This window comes from Aotus nancymaae, unplaced genomic scaffold (assembly GCF_030222135.1).
Source record: "Aotus nancymaae isolate 86718 unplaced genomic scaffold, 86718_ANA_hifiasm-v0.15.2.pri h1tg000064l_1, whole genome shotgun sequence".
NCBI lineage: Eukaryota > Metazoa > Chordata > Mammalia > Primates > Aotidae > Aotus > Aotus nancymaae.
In genome coordinates this window covers 10,428,958-10,444,822 of record NW_026988479.1, presented here as the reverse complement: position 1 = coordinate 10,444,822, position 15,865 = coordinate 10,428,958, and the positions used below count along the sequence as shown (strand labels likewise).

General features: G+C 44.0%; 1 protein-coding gene across 5 annotated transcripts in view; it reads left to right on the top strand.

Moving 5' to 3' along the window:
- The window catches only part of LOC105706810 (core histone macro-H2A.1), a 65,585-nt gene that overhangs the window by 29,254 nt on the left and 20,466 nt on the right, over nucleotides 1-15,865 (top strand). For 3 of the 5 annotated variants that reach the window (XM_012437647.2, XM_012437448.2, XM_012437521.2), the window contains exons 3-5: nucleotides 104-210; nucleotides 618-815; nucleotides 10,624-10,734. In XM_012437647.2, the coding sequence (XP_012293070.1) occupies nucleotides 104-210; nucleotides 618-815; nucleotides 10,624-10,734 (416 nt within the window). The remainder of the gene's footprint in view (nucleotides 1-103; nucleotides 211-617; nucleotides 816-10,623; nucleotides 10,735-15,865) is intronic. The other 2 variants (XM_021664972.2, XM_012437583.2) reach the window with 1 other exon arrangement.

Sequence of the window (15,865 nt, the reverse complement as noted above, 5' to 3'; positions counted from 1 at the left end):
AAGCAGCTGCCTGTGCCCATTCCTGGCACTGTGAATGGGGGAACCGGGGCAGGGACACATGGTCCTCTAACATGACCATACGCTCATCTCTGTTCCTCAACAGCGGAGATTCTGGAGCTGGCTGGCAATGCAGCGAGAGACAACAAGAAGGGACGGGTCACACCCCGGCACATCCTGCTGGCTGTGGCCAATGATGAAGAGCTGAATCAGGTATGGGGCTCTCCCACCCATCCCCCACTGATGCTTGAGGAGGTGGTCATACTGCCCAAGAAACATAGCTGAGTGTGGACTGCATTTTGGATTAATTAGCAGATTCCCTGCCTCCCATGGCAGTTTTTTCCCCAAGGCCTTATTGGGAGTGTTGGGGGAAGTAGGATAAAACAGCGTATTTGGCTCTCCCTGAAGGAGAGAGATTATCTGAATTCCATTCAAGTAAGGGACTCTGGGAACTGGATTCCTGAGCCATGAGCCTGAGTCCTGACAGCATCCTCATGGAAAATGCCATGGAGGAAGGAGCTGCACCAACCAAAGCAAGACTGTCCTGGGCAGGGCTGGCTTCTTGACGGTCAGAAGCAGGGTATCTGGCTCACTATCTACTATTCTGGTTTTCCTGAAAGCTGCTAAAAGGAGTCACCATAGCCAGTGGGGGAGTGTTACCCAACATCCACCCCGAGTTGCTAGCGAAGAAGCGGGGATCCAAAGGAAAGTTGGAAGCCATCATCACACCACCCCCAGCCAAAAAGGCCAAGTCTCCATCCCAGAAGAAGCCTGTATCTAAAAAAGCAGGAGGCAAGAAAGGGGCCCGGAAATCCAAGGTACGTGATTTGGCAGGGATCTATGAAGTGGGATAGGATGGGGTACAAATAAACAGAGTTACCAGGGCTCCCCTTCCCGCTTTGGGCTCATCGCACTCATGAGGGACTAAAGGAAGAAGATGTAGGAGCTGATTACACTCCAGAGGGGCTAGTACACAAAGTAGCCAGAGTCAGGAGGCCCTTCCAGAGTCTGGACCCAGGTGGAGGACAGAACCCCTGCAGGCAAGTGGGATGGACAGTGAGCTTTCAGGGATAGCTCTAAGCTGGAAGGACTCCCAAACTGTCCCTTCCAGGAAGATGCACACAGCTGTGGGAAGGGGACTTCCCTGTGCTAGGGGACAGCCACTGTCTAGTCCAGTGGCCACCTGCCTGCATGCTGGGATGCTCAGTTGCAGAACTCCCGTTGTGTTGCTGTGGCTGCATATCTTCTACCAGGGCGCTCCAGACAGTTCGCTCCAGAACAGTTGCCTCTGACAAGGAGGAAAATGGATGTATTACTCAGGTGCTTCCTCCTGGACCTAACTTGGATTGGCCGAGTCCTAGGTGCTGGAAATCCTCTAATTAGCATCATCTACTGTCGTCTTGGGTGGGGAAGGCCAACAGACTCCAGGTCATGATCCTCAGTGTGGAGGAGCACCCTCCGGAGGTCCAGGCCTGTGACTGCTGTGCTCATCTGTCTGAGCATGAGCCAGAGACTACAAGGCAACTGGGATGCATTTTCTTTGTTCCTTCCTTGCTGAGTCCTACCTGTCAGCTGTTGTCTCAAACAAACAATAGACAGTACAACCAAAGCTTGGTCTCTAATAAAATGGAATCTTGAGGCTGCCCTGCTCTCAAGTACCCCTTAAGGAGTCCTCCTTCTGGCCTCCAGCCAGATCAGGAGGAAATTACCCCTGGCAGAAGGTGACTTCTCTCAATTAGAAGTCCCTGGAAATACCCTGTGAAATCTAATGATGCAGTGTCAGGAAGTTCTTCCTACATGAGACCAAATCTTCTCACCTGAGACAGTGAGGACACCTTCCCAGGACAGGCTCAAGGAGCTGTGGCCAGGTGAACAAAGCTCCTTCTGTCCTGTCAGCACGTCCTCTCCTTTGAGCCTGCCTGTGCCTCAGACTGGCCCCTCACTGCCCCCGCATATAGGGGCATCTTCTGTGACCCCCAGCCTTCTCGCATCCACACTGTTTGTAGAACTTTCTTCAGTTGAGGTGGAAGAGGCTGTATTTCTTTGCATGCACAAAAGCTAAAGTTCTCTTGCCAACATGCCACCCACCCCTAGGCCCAGAGTCACTCCCAGCTCTTTCAGAGAGAAATCCAGTATTGAGGAGTGTCCTGTAAGTTATTTCCAGACACTTGCATTCCACCTAGCTCACAAGTCCTAGAGGAGGCTTGAGGCCAGGCAGAGATTTTACAGAATGTTCCACTGCTCATTCCTGCTAACTATAAAATGAGCAGATTGGATGGTTTATTTTTCCCTTTCAACATTTGCAGTTAGGAGGAGGGCAGGGAAGGGTAGGCAGGGGGAAAGTTCATATGTAACCCTTTTTAAATGTTAAAAAGGCAACGAAGATATTGAATCCATCATCTTTTGATAATGAGCCCCAGAGACCTGGCTGCCTACAGAGCAGGGCCCTTGGTGCTGAGGACCAGCAGGGGCAGGACCACGTCCTCAGGTTAGCCTTTGCTCTGGCTGTGTCCTGAGCCATTGCCGTCTTTCATGCGTTCACTGTTAATATTTCAATGGGTCTCGCAGATGCCAGTGTCTGCTGGCAAACCTGGGTTGAATCTTGTTCCCGTTACCCTAGTCTTCCCCTAGTAGTTTTTGTTCTGTGACTTTCTGAACTTTCCGATTTACTAAACACTAGGAATTCATCTTTCTTTTTGGACTTGAAATATTGGGGGGTGGTGTCTTTAGCTCCTAGTAGCTATATTTGGAACTTAGTGTTTCTAATAACCATATGCCAATAATCACTCAACCACTCAACTTTTCCCTTGATTACAAAAGCAGGAAGTCTGTTATGGTGGTCTGTTTTTCTTCCACACAATAAAACACATAGTCTGCTTACTGTACCAGTATTTGGCTAACATTAAACCCTAGGGGAAGCTGAAATTGGAACCGTGAACAGCTAATTTTCAAAACATTTGTTTAATGTAAATTGTGGTGTCAGCTCCCAGAAACAGCAGAGAACCCTGCATCTCTAGGTTTAAGTGGAACGTTCTGAAAATAACCTTTCCAGGGACATCCAGAGAAAGCTTTAGTAACATGCTAAAGCACTTGTAGTGAGAGTTGGTATTTTTCAAGTGTCAACACTTGAATTCCAAATCATAATTTTTCCCACAATTCTATGTAATTTGGAGGTTTTGAAAATCTCCAGTTGTGACAGCTGAGTCAGCTATAGTGGAAATGGTTGGAGAAGGCAACAAACTGTACCAGGGACTGGGTGTCCAGAACCCTGGCTGTACACTAGGGCTCCTCCTCTCTACTTGGGTGGTTTCAGGCAAGTCTGTTCCCTCTGTGTGCCTCAATTTACCTCCACCCATAAAATGATTGGGTTCATTCCAGCCTTACAGTTCAGTAACCATATGCATATTGCATAGCATTTTTGAGTAGCGCATATGTGTATGAGTTTGGACAAAAGATTATGAAGTAAAAAAAAAAAAAGGCTTGTTCCCGCTGTAGTCCCTCCCCCTACTTCTTCCCAGGGTACTCTCAATGAGTTTTTATGTCTCCTTTCAGAAAGTCTATGCATATAGAGATGTAACTCCCTCCCCATCCTACTTGCTCTTCTTCTTTTTTTTTTTTTTAATATGACCTCCTATTTTAGCAGTGTTGCATAGTGGTCAAGGGTGCAGGTTCAGGGGTCAGCCATTTCCTAGCTGCATGATCTTGGCAAGTTACAGAACATCTCTGGTGTTCAGTTTCCTCATCTTTAAAAAGGAGATGTAACACAAGGTGGTTTTGAGGCTTAACGGAGTTCATGGAAGTGTATAGAACAGTGTCTGGCACTTGTGTTCACTGCCACTCTCATTCTCTGACCAGTCCTCCCATATCTCTGCATGCAGAGCTGCTTTAGTGTTGCATGGGGTGGCTGGTCACTTACATGATATATAAAACCTGTGTAGCCAGCTGAATTAGTCCATTTTTATATTGCCTAAAGAATGGCCTGAGACTGAGTCATTTATAAAGAAAAGGAGTTTAATTGACTCACAGTTCCACATGGCTGGGAAAGCCTCAGGAAACTTAAAATCATGGCAAAAGGCATCTCCTCACAGGGCAGCAGGAGAGAAAGGAGCAAGCAGGGGAAATGCCAGGCGCTTATAAAACCATCAAATCTCATGAGAACCCATTCACTATCAGGGGAACAGCACGGGAGAAACTACCCACCATGATCCAGTTACCTCCATCTGGTCCACCCTTGACACATGGCATTATGGGGATTACAATTTGAGGTGAGATTGGGGTGGGGGCACAGAGCTAAACCACTTCACCGGCCTTCTATAAGTGGACTTTTAGATTGTCCTAGCATTCATTCTGACAAACAGTAACTGCCACTGTGCATCTCTGTCCTCACATGCAAGTAAATGTATAGGATAAAGTCCTCAAAGTAAACTTACTGAGGCAAAGAATGAGTGTATTTTTAACTTTGGCTATTACTTACAGGGCATTTTAACTGCAACTGCATTAAGAAATCTCAAAAACCACCTCATCCTCTTAACGTTTAATACTGAGTTTTTAAAAAATGAATATTCATTAGACCAATTTGTATCTACTCTGTATACACTAGTTACTATTCTCAGTAGTGGAGACGTGGCAGAGAACAAAGTCCCTGTCCTCCGTCAGTGTTCAGGGAGGAGGTGCAGATTCATTACAGAAGGTGGGAAAGAGTAGCTGCTATGACAAAAATAAAGTATTGTGATAGCAGAACCAGTGTTTTACATAGGCAGGAGGTGAGGTTTTACTGTCATGACACTGGAGCAGAGCCCAGGCAGAGAAAGGTATTTGGCCATTCGAGTGACTGGGAACCAAGAGCTCCTGGCAGAGGAATGGCAAGTAGGCCTGAGGTGGGAGTATGCCTGGCCCCTCTTGAGAGAACGTGACAGGACTTGCCTGCAGGCTCCCTAATGTTTTTGTAACATGGATACTTTTGGCAGTGGGAGAAGCCTGGGGACCTTACTCAAGATAAAGATTCCAAATGCATAAGATAAAATACCTAAAATTCAAAGGAAACTGGGCCGGGTGTGGTGGCTCACACCTGTAATCCTAGCACTTTGGGAGGCCGAGGGGAGCGGATCACCTGAGGTCAGGAGTTCAAGACCAGCCTGGCCAACATGGAGAAACCCCATCTCTACTAAAAATACAAAATTAGCTGGGCATGGTGGCACGTGTCTATAATCCCAGCTACTAGGGTGGCTGAGGCAGGAGAATCTCTTGAACCTGGGAGATGGAGGTTGCGGTGAGCTGAGATGGCGCCATTGCACTCCAGCTTGGGCAACAAGAGTGAAACTCCGTCTAAAAAAAAAAAATTCAAACAATACTATGCCTAATTTTGTCCCTCAGGTTAAGATCTATCAGAGTGTATACTAAGAATCACAAAGTAACTTCTAGGGGATCTCTAAGAAGCCAGTTTTTGCCAAACTTTTGGATAAATAATGATCTCACCAGGGATTTTTTCAAACACAGACCATCAACAAACCTCACCCTATCCCCATGTGAAAGCTACTCTCCTAGAGCATAAATCTAGGCTTGCTCCTCACTGCCCAGCAGAAGTGCAAGGTTGATTTTGGTAGAATGTCTCTTTCTCTTGTTGAGGAATATTTAAACTGCAAATTCTGTGATTAATGTTCTGGTAAGGGAAGTCAGAGAAAGGAATTGGTTCATTTGAGAAGCTACTATTACAAAATTTTACTTGCCTTCTAATGAAATTTTAGGCTATTCAAACAGAATAAAAGAGACTAAACATAGGTAAATGTGGGGTGATGATTTTACGTAAGTCTTTCTGGATGCTCAGTTCTACAGCTTCTTAAATGTCTCCCAGCTGATTCTGACCTAACATGTTTTCTACTGCTCAACACAAAGCTGGGCGAGTGTCCAATACATGGGAATTTATGAGTTTGCGGGACAATATAAAATTATAACAGTCATTTTGGAGCTGACAGACAGGATTGCTTGCTAACTTTTACTTCCCCTAAACGGAGATATAAAAAGAATCTACCACAGTATCACTATTTCATAGAAGAAAAGGCATTTTAATACCAAAACACTAGGAAGAGACATAATTTCAGACAATAGATTTTATGAAAAACTTGGGCACAGTTGCTATGATTTTAATGCATTAACATCTCACAAGACAACAGTGCTGATCTTAAGCACCTGCTCTGTTGTCCCATCAGGTGGGAACCTTGAAGGAAAAAGGCAGAAGTTCTCTGCCAGTGGGCGGACTATATAGAACCAGGCAGTGATGACTTGTTTCTATAGTGCTTTACTGCTTTCTAATGCCAATCGCTTAATTAGGAACTCTCCAGTATTGGTCTCATTTTCTGTCTTTTGCATTTTTGGTAGCAACAGAGTTTTGCTGTGTTGCCCAGGCTGGTATCCTCCCACGTTGGCCCCCCAAAGTGTTGGGATTATAAACATAAGCCACCACTCCCAGATCCAGTCTTATTTTCCAAATAAGGAATCTAAGGCTTAGGGAAAGGGAGCAATTTTCCCAAGGTCACACTGTTAAGGGAGCCAGGACCCAAATACAGAACTTCAGAGTTCAAACATAGTATCACTTTTATGTCCTGTGACCATGGACCACTTCCCCTGGCAGAAAAAAAGGTCCCTTTGTTCTGATGGTGGAGGGCTGCAAAGCCACCCACTACAGGGTGAGTTGGGGGCAACAGCCTTAACGAATCATTGCTGAAAATCACCAGTACTATTGCAGCTAAGCCTTAGAACCTGGCTGCAAAGGTGACTACTAATTTGTATTAGGAGCACAGGGAAGCTCAAGGGCCTCCCTCCTCCCAGTAAAACCAGCTCCAATTCCCAAATGCCTGAAATCCTATCAGCTAGGACTTTCTCACTTCTTAAAATCCAAGTATCCTTGTCAGGAAACACTAAATCCTCATCTATTTATCCTTCCGTGTAAGCACCGATTACCTCATTTCCAAGCATTTACTGAGCACCTCCTGTATGTGTGGTATTGCACTGGCTAGGGTAGAGCAGTGGTTTTCAAACTTTTTTTGCTTGTATACCTTCTCAAAGAATTTTTAAAATATGACAGCTAAAATTCTCATAAATTTAAATCGCCACAAAGGGTATTTTTCATATACTGTAAATATGGACATTTGAAAAGAACTTTTCTTGTTTAAATGTATCCAGTGAAATCTGAATACTAAAACAGATTTGATACATCTATTTAAAATGTACAAACAAGCTCTTTTTTTTAACAGTTGGAAAATTTACATTTTCTCCTTATTTCTCTTTCACTTGTCCCATAAACTTTCACCTTAACACATTTCTTTGAATTCTACAACAAAAATAATGTATATAAATTTCAATTTTGAAAAATTTTCTTTTGATTTTTTTTTTTCCTTTTGGCTGAAATTTATTCATATATTATCTGCCCTTCTTCTTTTAGTCACTCTCATGAAAAGCATCATTATTCAGTCATTGAAGCCAAGCCTCCTTCACCAGCCCCCAACCTCTAGACATGAAGTGTTAACAAGACATCTTCCTAAATTTATCTGGAATTGAGCTCTTCTCTGTTAGAGTTTCCTTTCCAAGTCCATTTCTTCATAAATCTGGCATGTGAGATTTTAATTGGCAGATCTTTTGACTTTTATAAACGTGCTAAATAGTAGATTCTACAAGATTGGATAGTTAGCACATTTAATATGCAATTGATCAAACTGATAAATGCATTACAAATTCTAATAACTGTTAAGGAAAAGGTAAAATTTTATTGGAAAAGCATCTTGTGATGGGCTGGCTGGATTTTCCCCCACTAACTTGTTCAAGTATCCTCAGATAAATATTACTTATTGCTGAAATCAAACACAGTTCAGTATCCTATTTTTATATGTTTCTAGATATAAATGTCTGGAAAATGTTTGCTAAACAAAATGGAAATTGAAAGGATTTTGTTACAGCAACATCATTCAGTCCTCTGAACTCTGATATATGCCAACAGTACATAGCGTAATCTCATCAATTTGTTTCAATAAACGTTTTATTTTTGAATAGTGTTAGATTTACAGAAGGGTTACAAAGATAGTACAGAGTGTTCTTGAACATCCCTCACCCAGTTTCCGCATAATTATCACCTCACATAACTGTAGTACACTGGTCCATTACTGTTAACGCCACTAGTCTGTTTTCTGATCAGCTGTTAACTCAATTAGGTATTTCTTCAGTTTTGTTGAAGCACTGCATTAAAAAACATCTGACTTGTGAAAGTCTGTTATGCAGCCTTTCCTATTCTTGGCTCCTGAAAAGTATATCAAAAAGGGCTTCACTAAGATTTACCATGTAATTGTTACACCTGTTTCTCTTTCACTCTTCAAATGTTAAACACTCAAAGTATTAGGAAAACCAAAATAGTGATAACTGCTTCTTTGCCAGTACCATATTTCTAGACAAAATGCTTTTTCTCCTATTTGTAGCATTACCTTTAGCTCATTAAATTTATGAAAAATGCTTGCCATATAACATAATTGCTAAAGCAGCCCTTGTTGTTAAAGCTGTTAGCAAAATTAGACGTTACTTTTCATTGTAAGTAAAAAGTGTTAATATGTTTATGTTAATGAATTTGAATCCTAAATAGGCATATGGATAGAACACAGGAATTGCCCTGAGTTTATTCAGATACATCCTTCAGGAAGGCACGGCCATCTGTAATATTTCTCACCCTTTCTTTCTGGATTTCCTCTCACTAGACCCTCCCTCAAGAGTGAAGTACTTTTTATTTGGGGAAGGGAAATAAAAACCAACATTGTTGTCACTATCCTTACTCTACAATTTATTTGAATGCAGAAAATCTCCAAATTAGCCAAAGTACCCATTTCTTTTTTTTTTTTTTGATACTAAAGAACTTTTTTTTTTTTAAATTGCATTTTAGGTTTTGGGGTACATGTGAAGAACATGCAAGATTGTTGCATAGGTACACATATGGCAGCGTGATTTGTTGCCTTCCTCCCCTTCACCTATATCTGGCATTTCTCCCCATGCTGTCTCTCCCCAACTCCCCACCCGCCACTGTCCCTCCCCTATTTCCCCCCGACAGACCCCAGTGTATGATGCTCCCCTCCCTGTGTCCATGTGTTCTCATTGTTCAACACCCGCCTATGAGTGAGAACATGCAGTGTTTGATTTTCTGTTCTTGTGTCAGTTTGCTGAGAATGATGGTTTCCAGGTTTATCCATGTCCCTACAAAGGACACGAACTCATCGTTTTTGATGGCTGCATAATATTCCATGGTGTATATGTGCCACATTTTCCCTGTCCAGTCTATCATCGATGGGCATTTGGGTTGGTTCCAGGTCTTTGCTATTGTAAACAGTGCTGCAATGAACATTTGTGTGCATGTGTCCTTATAGTAGAATGATTTATAATCCTTTGGATATATACCCAGTAGTGGGATTGCTGGGTCAAATGGAATTTCTATTTCTAGGTCCTTGAGGAATCGCCACACTGTCTTCCACAATGGTTGAACTAATGTACACTCCCACCAACAGTATAAAAGTGTTCCGATTTCTCCACATCCTCTCCAGCATCTGTCTCCAGATGTTTTAATGATCGCCATTCTAACTGGCGTGAGATGGTATCTCAATGTAGTTTTGATTTGCTTTTCTCTAATGACCAGTGATGATGAGCATTTTTTCATATGTTTGTTGGCCTCATGTATGTCTTCTTTTGTAAAGTGTCAGAGTACCCATTTCTAATACAGGCTTTGTCCTTAGTAGAAATATGCCAGAAACATGCATCCCTACTCCCACAGTGGTGTGCCATATTAATATTTACTCTGGGAAGTGGGAGGAGGGTAGTTACGAAAGGAGCTCTGGTGTAGAACCTTGACCACAGGTATAGATCCTTCTTAGGACAGATCAGTTGTAGAAAAATGTTAGGAAGTAGGGGATTGGAAAGTTGGTTTCTTAAACTCTTGTTGTCATGTACCTCTCTCAGAAGATCTTTGGGAACTCCAGGGCATACATATTTCAGCCTTCATGACACTGAGGAAGAAGCTGAAGAGCAGGCCAAGAACCATACCCACTACTGGGGTCAGGGGGTCCCCAGGGTGACAGATGGTTCACCACAGCCACCACATGCATCCTTCTCTAAGGCTGGCTTCAATGAAGGAGGGTGGAAGCGAGTCTTACCTTCTGGAATCGAGAAGACTGGAGGGTTATGGTCCTCAGTCTGCTTTTTGAGAACTAGTGACCTAGAGCAGTTTTGCTTAAGCTTGAATAGTATTACAGACCTCTAGAAAGGAAAGACACTTGAAGATCCTTAAGAGACATTTACTTGGTCTGAATTTATGAAAATGGTTCTATTCTAAATGATCACTGTAAAGTGAAGTTTTACCTTTAGGTAGCTGGGGTTTTTTTGTTTGTTTTAGATCAAAAAGTGATTAAAATATAATTTAACATACTCCATAGACTCTTGTACCTCAAAATGAATCTGAGCCTCCCACTTGGAGAAATGCTGAGAACTGGTTGTGGTTTAGTTTTCTGTTCCCCTCGGGTGTTATGGGCAAGGCTTGGGAGCTGCCTCTCTGTTAGGATGCCTGTGCCTGTGTGGCCCACATTCTGACTCTTCTGTCTGTGCAAGAAGAAGCAGGGTGAAGTCAGTAAGGCAGCCAGCGCCGACAGCACGACCGAGGGCACGCCTGCCGACGGCTTCACAGTCCTCTCCACCAAGAGCCTCTTCCTCGGCCAGAAGGTAGGCAGATGCGCAGCCTCAGTCTACTGGAGGGCCCCCGGGACAGATGAGCACAGGCCATCTCCACTGGAAGGCTGGGGGGTCCCGGGGGCCACTCTCAGCCTCATGGGTAGAGAGAGTGGGACATGAGCTTTGGGAGTGGCCTCAGGGAGGGCCAAGTGCTGGGGAGGCCACAGTGCTGGTGGGGGTGGGGACCCTGGCAGCTGGGGAAGGGAGACAGTAGTAAAAAAGAAGAGGGCAGGAGGCTTCTGTGGGAGATGGGGACCCTTGGTTAGTCTGGAGGAGGAGCTGCTTCTGTGGGATAAACTGGTCAGCAGATAGCACCGGCCAGGAAACTAGGCAGAAGTCAAGCCCTGGTGGTGGGAAGTGAACGATCTAGCCGGTCAGCTTGCTTGTTCTGGGGGCACTAAAGGTAGAGCCTCAGGTCTGACCCAGGCCTGTACAGGGGATTGTTTTGACAGTACTGATGGGTGCATCGGGTTTCTTCACTGAACCACCAGATGACTCTTCCAGCTAATTGTTTGTTTTAACCATGGGCAATGTATTTTCAGCCGCCCCAGTGATGCAACTTTGCCAGGACGCCATGGTTTTGTAAAAAGACGATTCACTTTTATTGAAAATAAAAATGATGCAAAGGCTTTTAAGAACTGAGAATGAGAGTTAACTAATATTTCTTGACACCAAAAAAGGGGTGGGAAGAAAGAATTAATCTCATCTTAATTTTTTAATCCTATACTTAAAAAGTTAAAGGAATGAATTTGACTTTCCAAGTTAATCTGTGTTTAGTTTGAATGTGGTAACAAACTGGGATCTGAAGCTGCATCATTTTTAAACCCTCACTGTCAATTTCTTTTGCATCACAGTGACACGGTTCCCTCGCTCACGTCATTGCAAGTTCTCCTCCTACCCCTTTCCCTCTTTCTGTCACTAATTGCACTCTCTCTCATGATGCAATTCCTGTGGTGAACTCTGTGTTCCAGAAAATAACCATTACTGTTTACATTTTTAACCATTCTCTGTATTTCATATGCATTTTTCAAAAGAAAAAGTAGCACTAGTTGTCATCTTAAGGTCTCGGACTTTGAAAGTTTTTGTTTAAAATATTTTTTGCTCCTTTAAAAAATTTCAACTCAGCAGTGAAGGCAACTGCCAGGGTCTACTTTCACCCCGTAACATTTCCCTTGGGTAATGTATTGAAAGTTAATGTGACCCATCATCCACATTGTTTCTGTTTGAACTATAGAGCAGTTCAGCCCCTGGGGTCACCTTCTCCCTCTTCTCCCCACTCTGCCCTTAGGCACTCCCACCCTGGCCTCTCCCATCCCTGTGTTCTTGCTACCTCCTGCCAGCCACTCCAAAGGCAGCCTCAGATCAGAATTCCTCACACCTCCCTTGCTGGATGAACTAAAATATTTTCAAAGTAGCAGCAAACACGGCTCTAAAAATGTCCATGCACAGATGCAGATGCCCTTCTTGTTGCTCTGATCTTCTGAAAGAAATGGGATCACAGCCGCCTCTGGGCTCTGTGAGCCCTGGAAGGGAGGGGGCAAAGGCCACAGACATCTTGCTGGCTTCTCCCAAGAGCCAGGAACATGTCAGCTCTCAGCAACTCTTCTTTTCCTTTTCAGATAGATCTGGTCTCAGGGCCAGATGTCACACGAATAAAAATAAAATACAGTAAAGTAAAATTTTGGCTAATAATGACTGATTACTACTTAGAGTTGTAGGGTGAGGATACAAGAAGGCACAGAAGATTGTTGATACTCTATAATTAATTACAAACATATCATTTAATGTTACTTTAGAAGTGGAGAATGAAAGTGAGCTTAACAGTGAAACTAATGTGCTTATCTTGACTTCTGAAGGGAAAATTTGAAAGGAATGGTTAAGACAGAACCCAGTGTAAAATGGTCAGCCATAACAGGAAGGGCTGAATGTAGACCCAGCCTAGCCTTCTTTCTCATATTACATACTTCTTAGTGGTGAAAAGAAAACACCAAGCTACCAAGAAACTGCTCTTCCTGTTTAATGTGCTTGCAACTTTACGACCCAAGATTCACATATCCAGGAAGAGGTACCTGAAAATTAGTGCGGCAGACACTGTTTAGCAGAAGAAACTCCATGTTCCCAAAATAAAGCAGCATCTTAAGTCAGCCTAAGCATCAGTGATACAAACTAGGGTTCCAACTGCCCTTTCTGGAACCCTACACCCCTGCAGCTTGAGATGGAGTAAGTGTTGATATATACAGCATTATTTTGAAGCATTACTTTCTGGCTTTTTATTGGCTATTACTGTCAGGTGAAAATCATGGCATATAGTGAAAAACAGGGCAAGAATCACGAAACTGATACACAGTTTTTACACAAAGCACATTTAAAACGTTATTGACATTAATTTTGACTTGGATTTTAGGAAATGTTTCACAAGGGGTACTTTAGAAGGTGTCAATATGGTACCCTGTGTTCTATGAATCTCCTTTTTCCATCTGTGACATTGAAACCAGTGCTTGAATATTGCAAGCAAGCTGGGGTGGAGAAAGGTGATACTGTGCATGCTACAGCCCTGTATGTCATGGTTGCTAAGCTACTCACAGGAGGCATGGCCCAGGCTTAGGAGCCTGATAATTGTTGTTAATGATGTATTTCACATACTGAAGTCTCACGAGTAATCCCAGTCATTACTCTCTGAGTTTGCCCAGTGTTCACACACATTGTTGAATTGTTTTAAAAAGAAATCAGTGCTGTGAATCTGAGTCAACTAAATGCTTTTGCTCTGTGACCCAGCCAAGATTTGCAGCCTCTTTTTAGAGGTTTTAAAATTTTCAGAAAAGCATTTCTAATGTGCCTACTGTGTCACTGGTAGTAAATGATTTAAGTTTCCTTGGTAGAGTCAGTATTATTTGAAGGAGTTGGGAAGGCAGTCTGAGGGTGTGATGAGTCTTCTTACCTCCCAAATGATCAAGATCACAACCCCAGCTCACAGACCATTTAAGGCGGCATAACGTACCATGGGTTTTCTCTCTTTGATCCACACACCCTTCTCCTGGGGGCTGGAAGAACTGTGAGGAGAAAGGGAGCTCTTGAAGCATCAGTGAGGGAGAAAAACCATTCACCCCTTCCCACCACTGTGGCTGAGGACTGACTTCTGAGACAGTTTAGGAAAGTGACAAAGCCATGAAGGAATGGCTCAGCTATAGGCCATCTGGCCATCCAGCAGTGTCTATCCATGTCCTTTTCTTTGTGGGGCTCTTTCTAGCTGGACACACTAGATTTTGCTGCCAGTCCCAAGGCCTCTGTAGAAATCCAGGCTGGGCATGCATGCATGCAGGGAGAGCCATACATCACAGCTGTGAGGGTAGGAGCCAGCCTTGTAGTGTGCCCCAGGGAAGACACAGCTCTCAGGAGGAGTCTGGGAAGGGTCCTGTGGAAAACATTGCCCTTCCCATTCGCCTCATTGAAGTGAACTTTGGGGACAGGAAAATAACTGTATTTTAGGTGGCCAGCACAGGGAAATGAGACCAGCCAGGCTTTCTTCCTTATGAGAGAATGAGAGACACCAAAATCTGACAGTCACAGGTTAGACTCAACATACCACTCAGGCACTATTTTTTTTTTTTTTAAAAGAACCAAAAAGGAATGTACTATTTCCTGTAGCCAAGTAGGTCAGGTCAGGCAGTCTGCATGTCCATCCAGGCACTCTTTCCCTGTCATCATCAACAGACTGCCTCCTGCCCTGCCCTAAATGGTAGGGGCCCCCTCTTATCCAGGCGAGGGCACCTTGGCTCTGGGCTGCCTCAGATCCAAGCCAGGCCCAGGGCTCAATTTCTGAGCTCTGGCATTTCCATTAACCTTGCCTTAAAGGAAAGCAGTGAGGGGCAGTTTCATCTGAGTTACGTCTGAGGATGTTTGATATTCAGTTCTAACTCTACATGCCCAGGGGAAGCCCAGCACTGGCTTAGGCATTGTGCAGCACTCAGGGTTAGGAAGCCACACCAGATCTTGCCTTCAAAGAGACTTACTCTGATGAGCGCCACACCATGAGTAAGGAACGAGGGTTCCCACGGACATCCCCACCACAAGGAAGACTCGGGTACTGCTGGTCTCAGAAAATGACCCAGCAGAGCCAATGAGATTAGGATCATCGGATCCCAGTGCTAGAAGGGATCTCGAAGGTTCCTTGGCTAAGACCCTTTCTGCCAACTGCATAGCCACGTGGGACCCCCTCCTGCTTTATAGCTGGCAGTGCCCTATGGTTACTTTCTCCAGTGGCTGACAGTCTTCATAGCTACTTTAAATTCCTCATGTTGTGATTTGAAACTTAGTTTTCCATATTTCCTGATGATGGTACAAAGAAGCAGTCACCTTACCCAAATTCTGAAGCCATTAATGATCCTTATTCCTCCCAGCAAATCAGACTAATCTTGGGAATTTTTACAGTTCCCAGAAATCTGATTTCCTAACCCACAAGGATCACTTCTCTGCCATGTGCTTCAGATGGACACACATCCCTGTAGCTGAGAAGCCCCATTGGATCTGACCCTCGCTGGTTGGAGGGAACCCTGGGGCCTCCCAGGACTGGACCTCTGTCTTGGCTCTACCTTGCCTATTCATGTATGACTGGACAGTTGGGCCCTGTCCAGACATTGGTGTACTTGGTCCATTTGCACCCTATGCTCATGGGCTTTCTCCTGTACAGTGAAGCTACTGTCCTTTGTTCATGGTCATCTTGCTATTGGCTTCTGCCCACTGGCCCACCTGCCAAGTTGATCACCCATTTGTCTTTCCAAAGTACTTGAATTAATTTGTCTTCTCCCCTCCCCCTTCTTTTCCCCTGATGCACACATCTCAAGCACATAGTTTCTAGTCAGGATTATTTAAAAATACATATTTGTACACATTTTATAGCAATAAAACTTTTGTGGCTCAGCTCCGTAACATGAGGACTTCTGCTGAGCCCCAGTGTATAGCAGAGCATAGTTGGAAAATCACAACTCTAGCCTCATCCACAGATGTGGAGAGAGTGAAACAGTATTTGATTGTCTGGGAATTCTCAATGCTGAGTTGTAGTGGCTCCCTGAGGTACTGTAGTCTGCACTTCCAAAAGTGGGTCTGCCTCTGGTCAGAAGGGAAG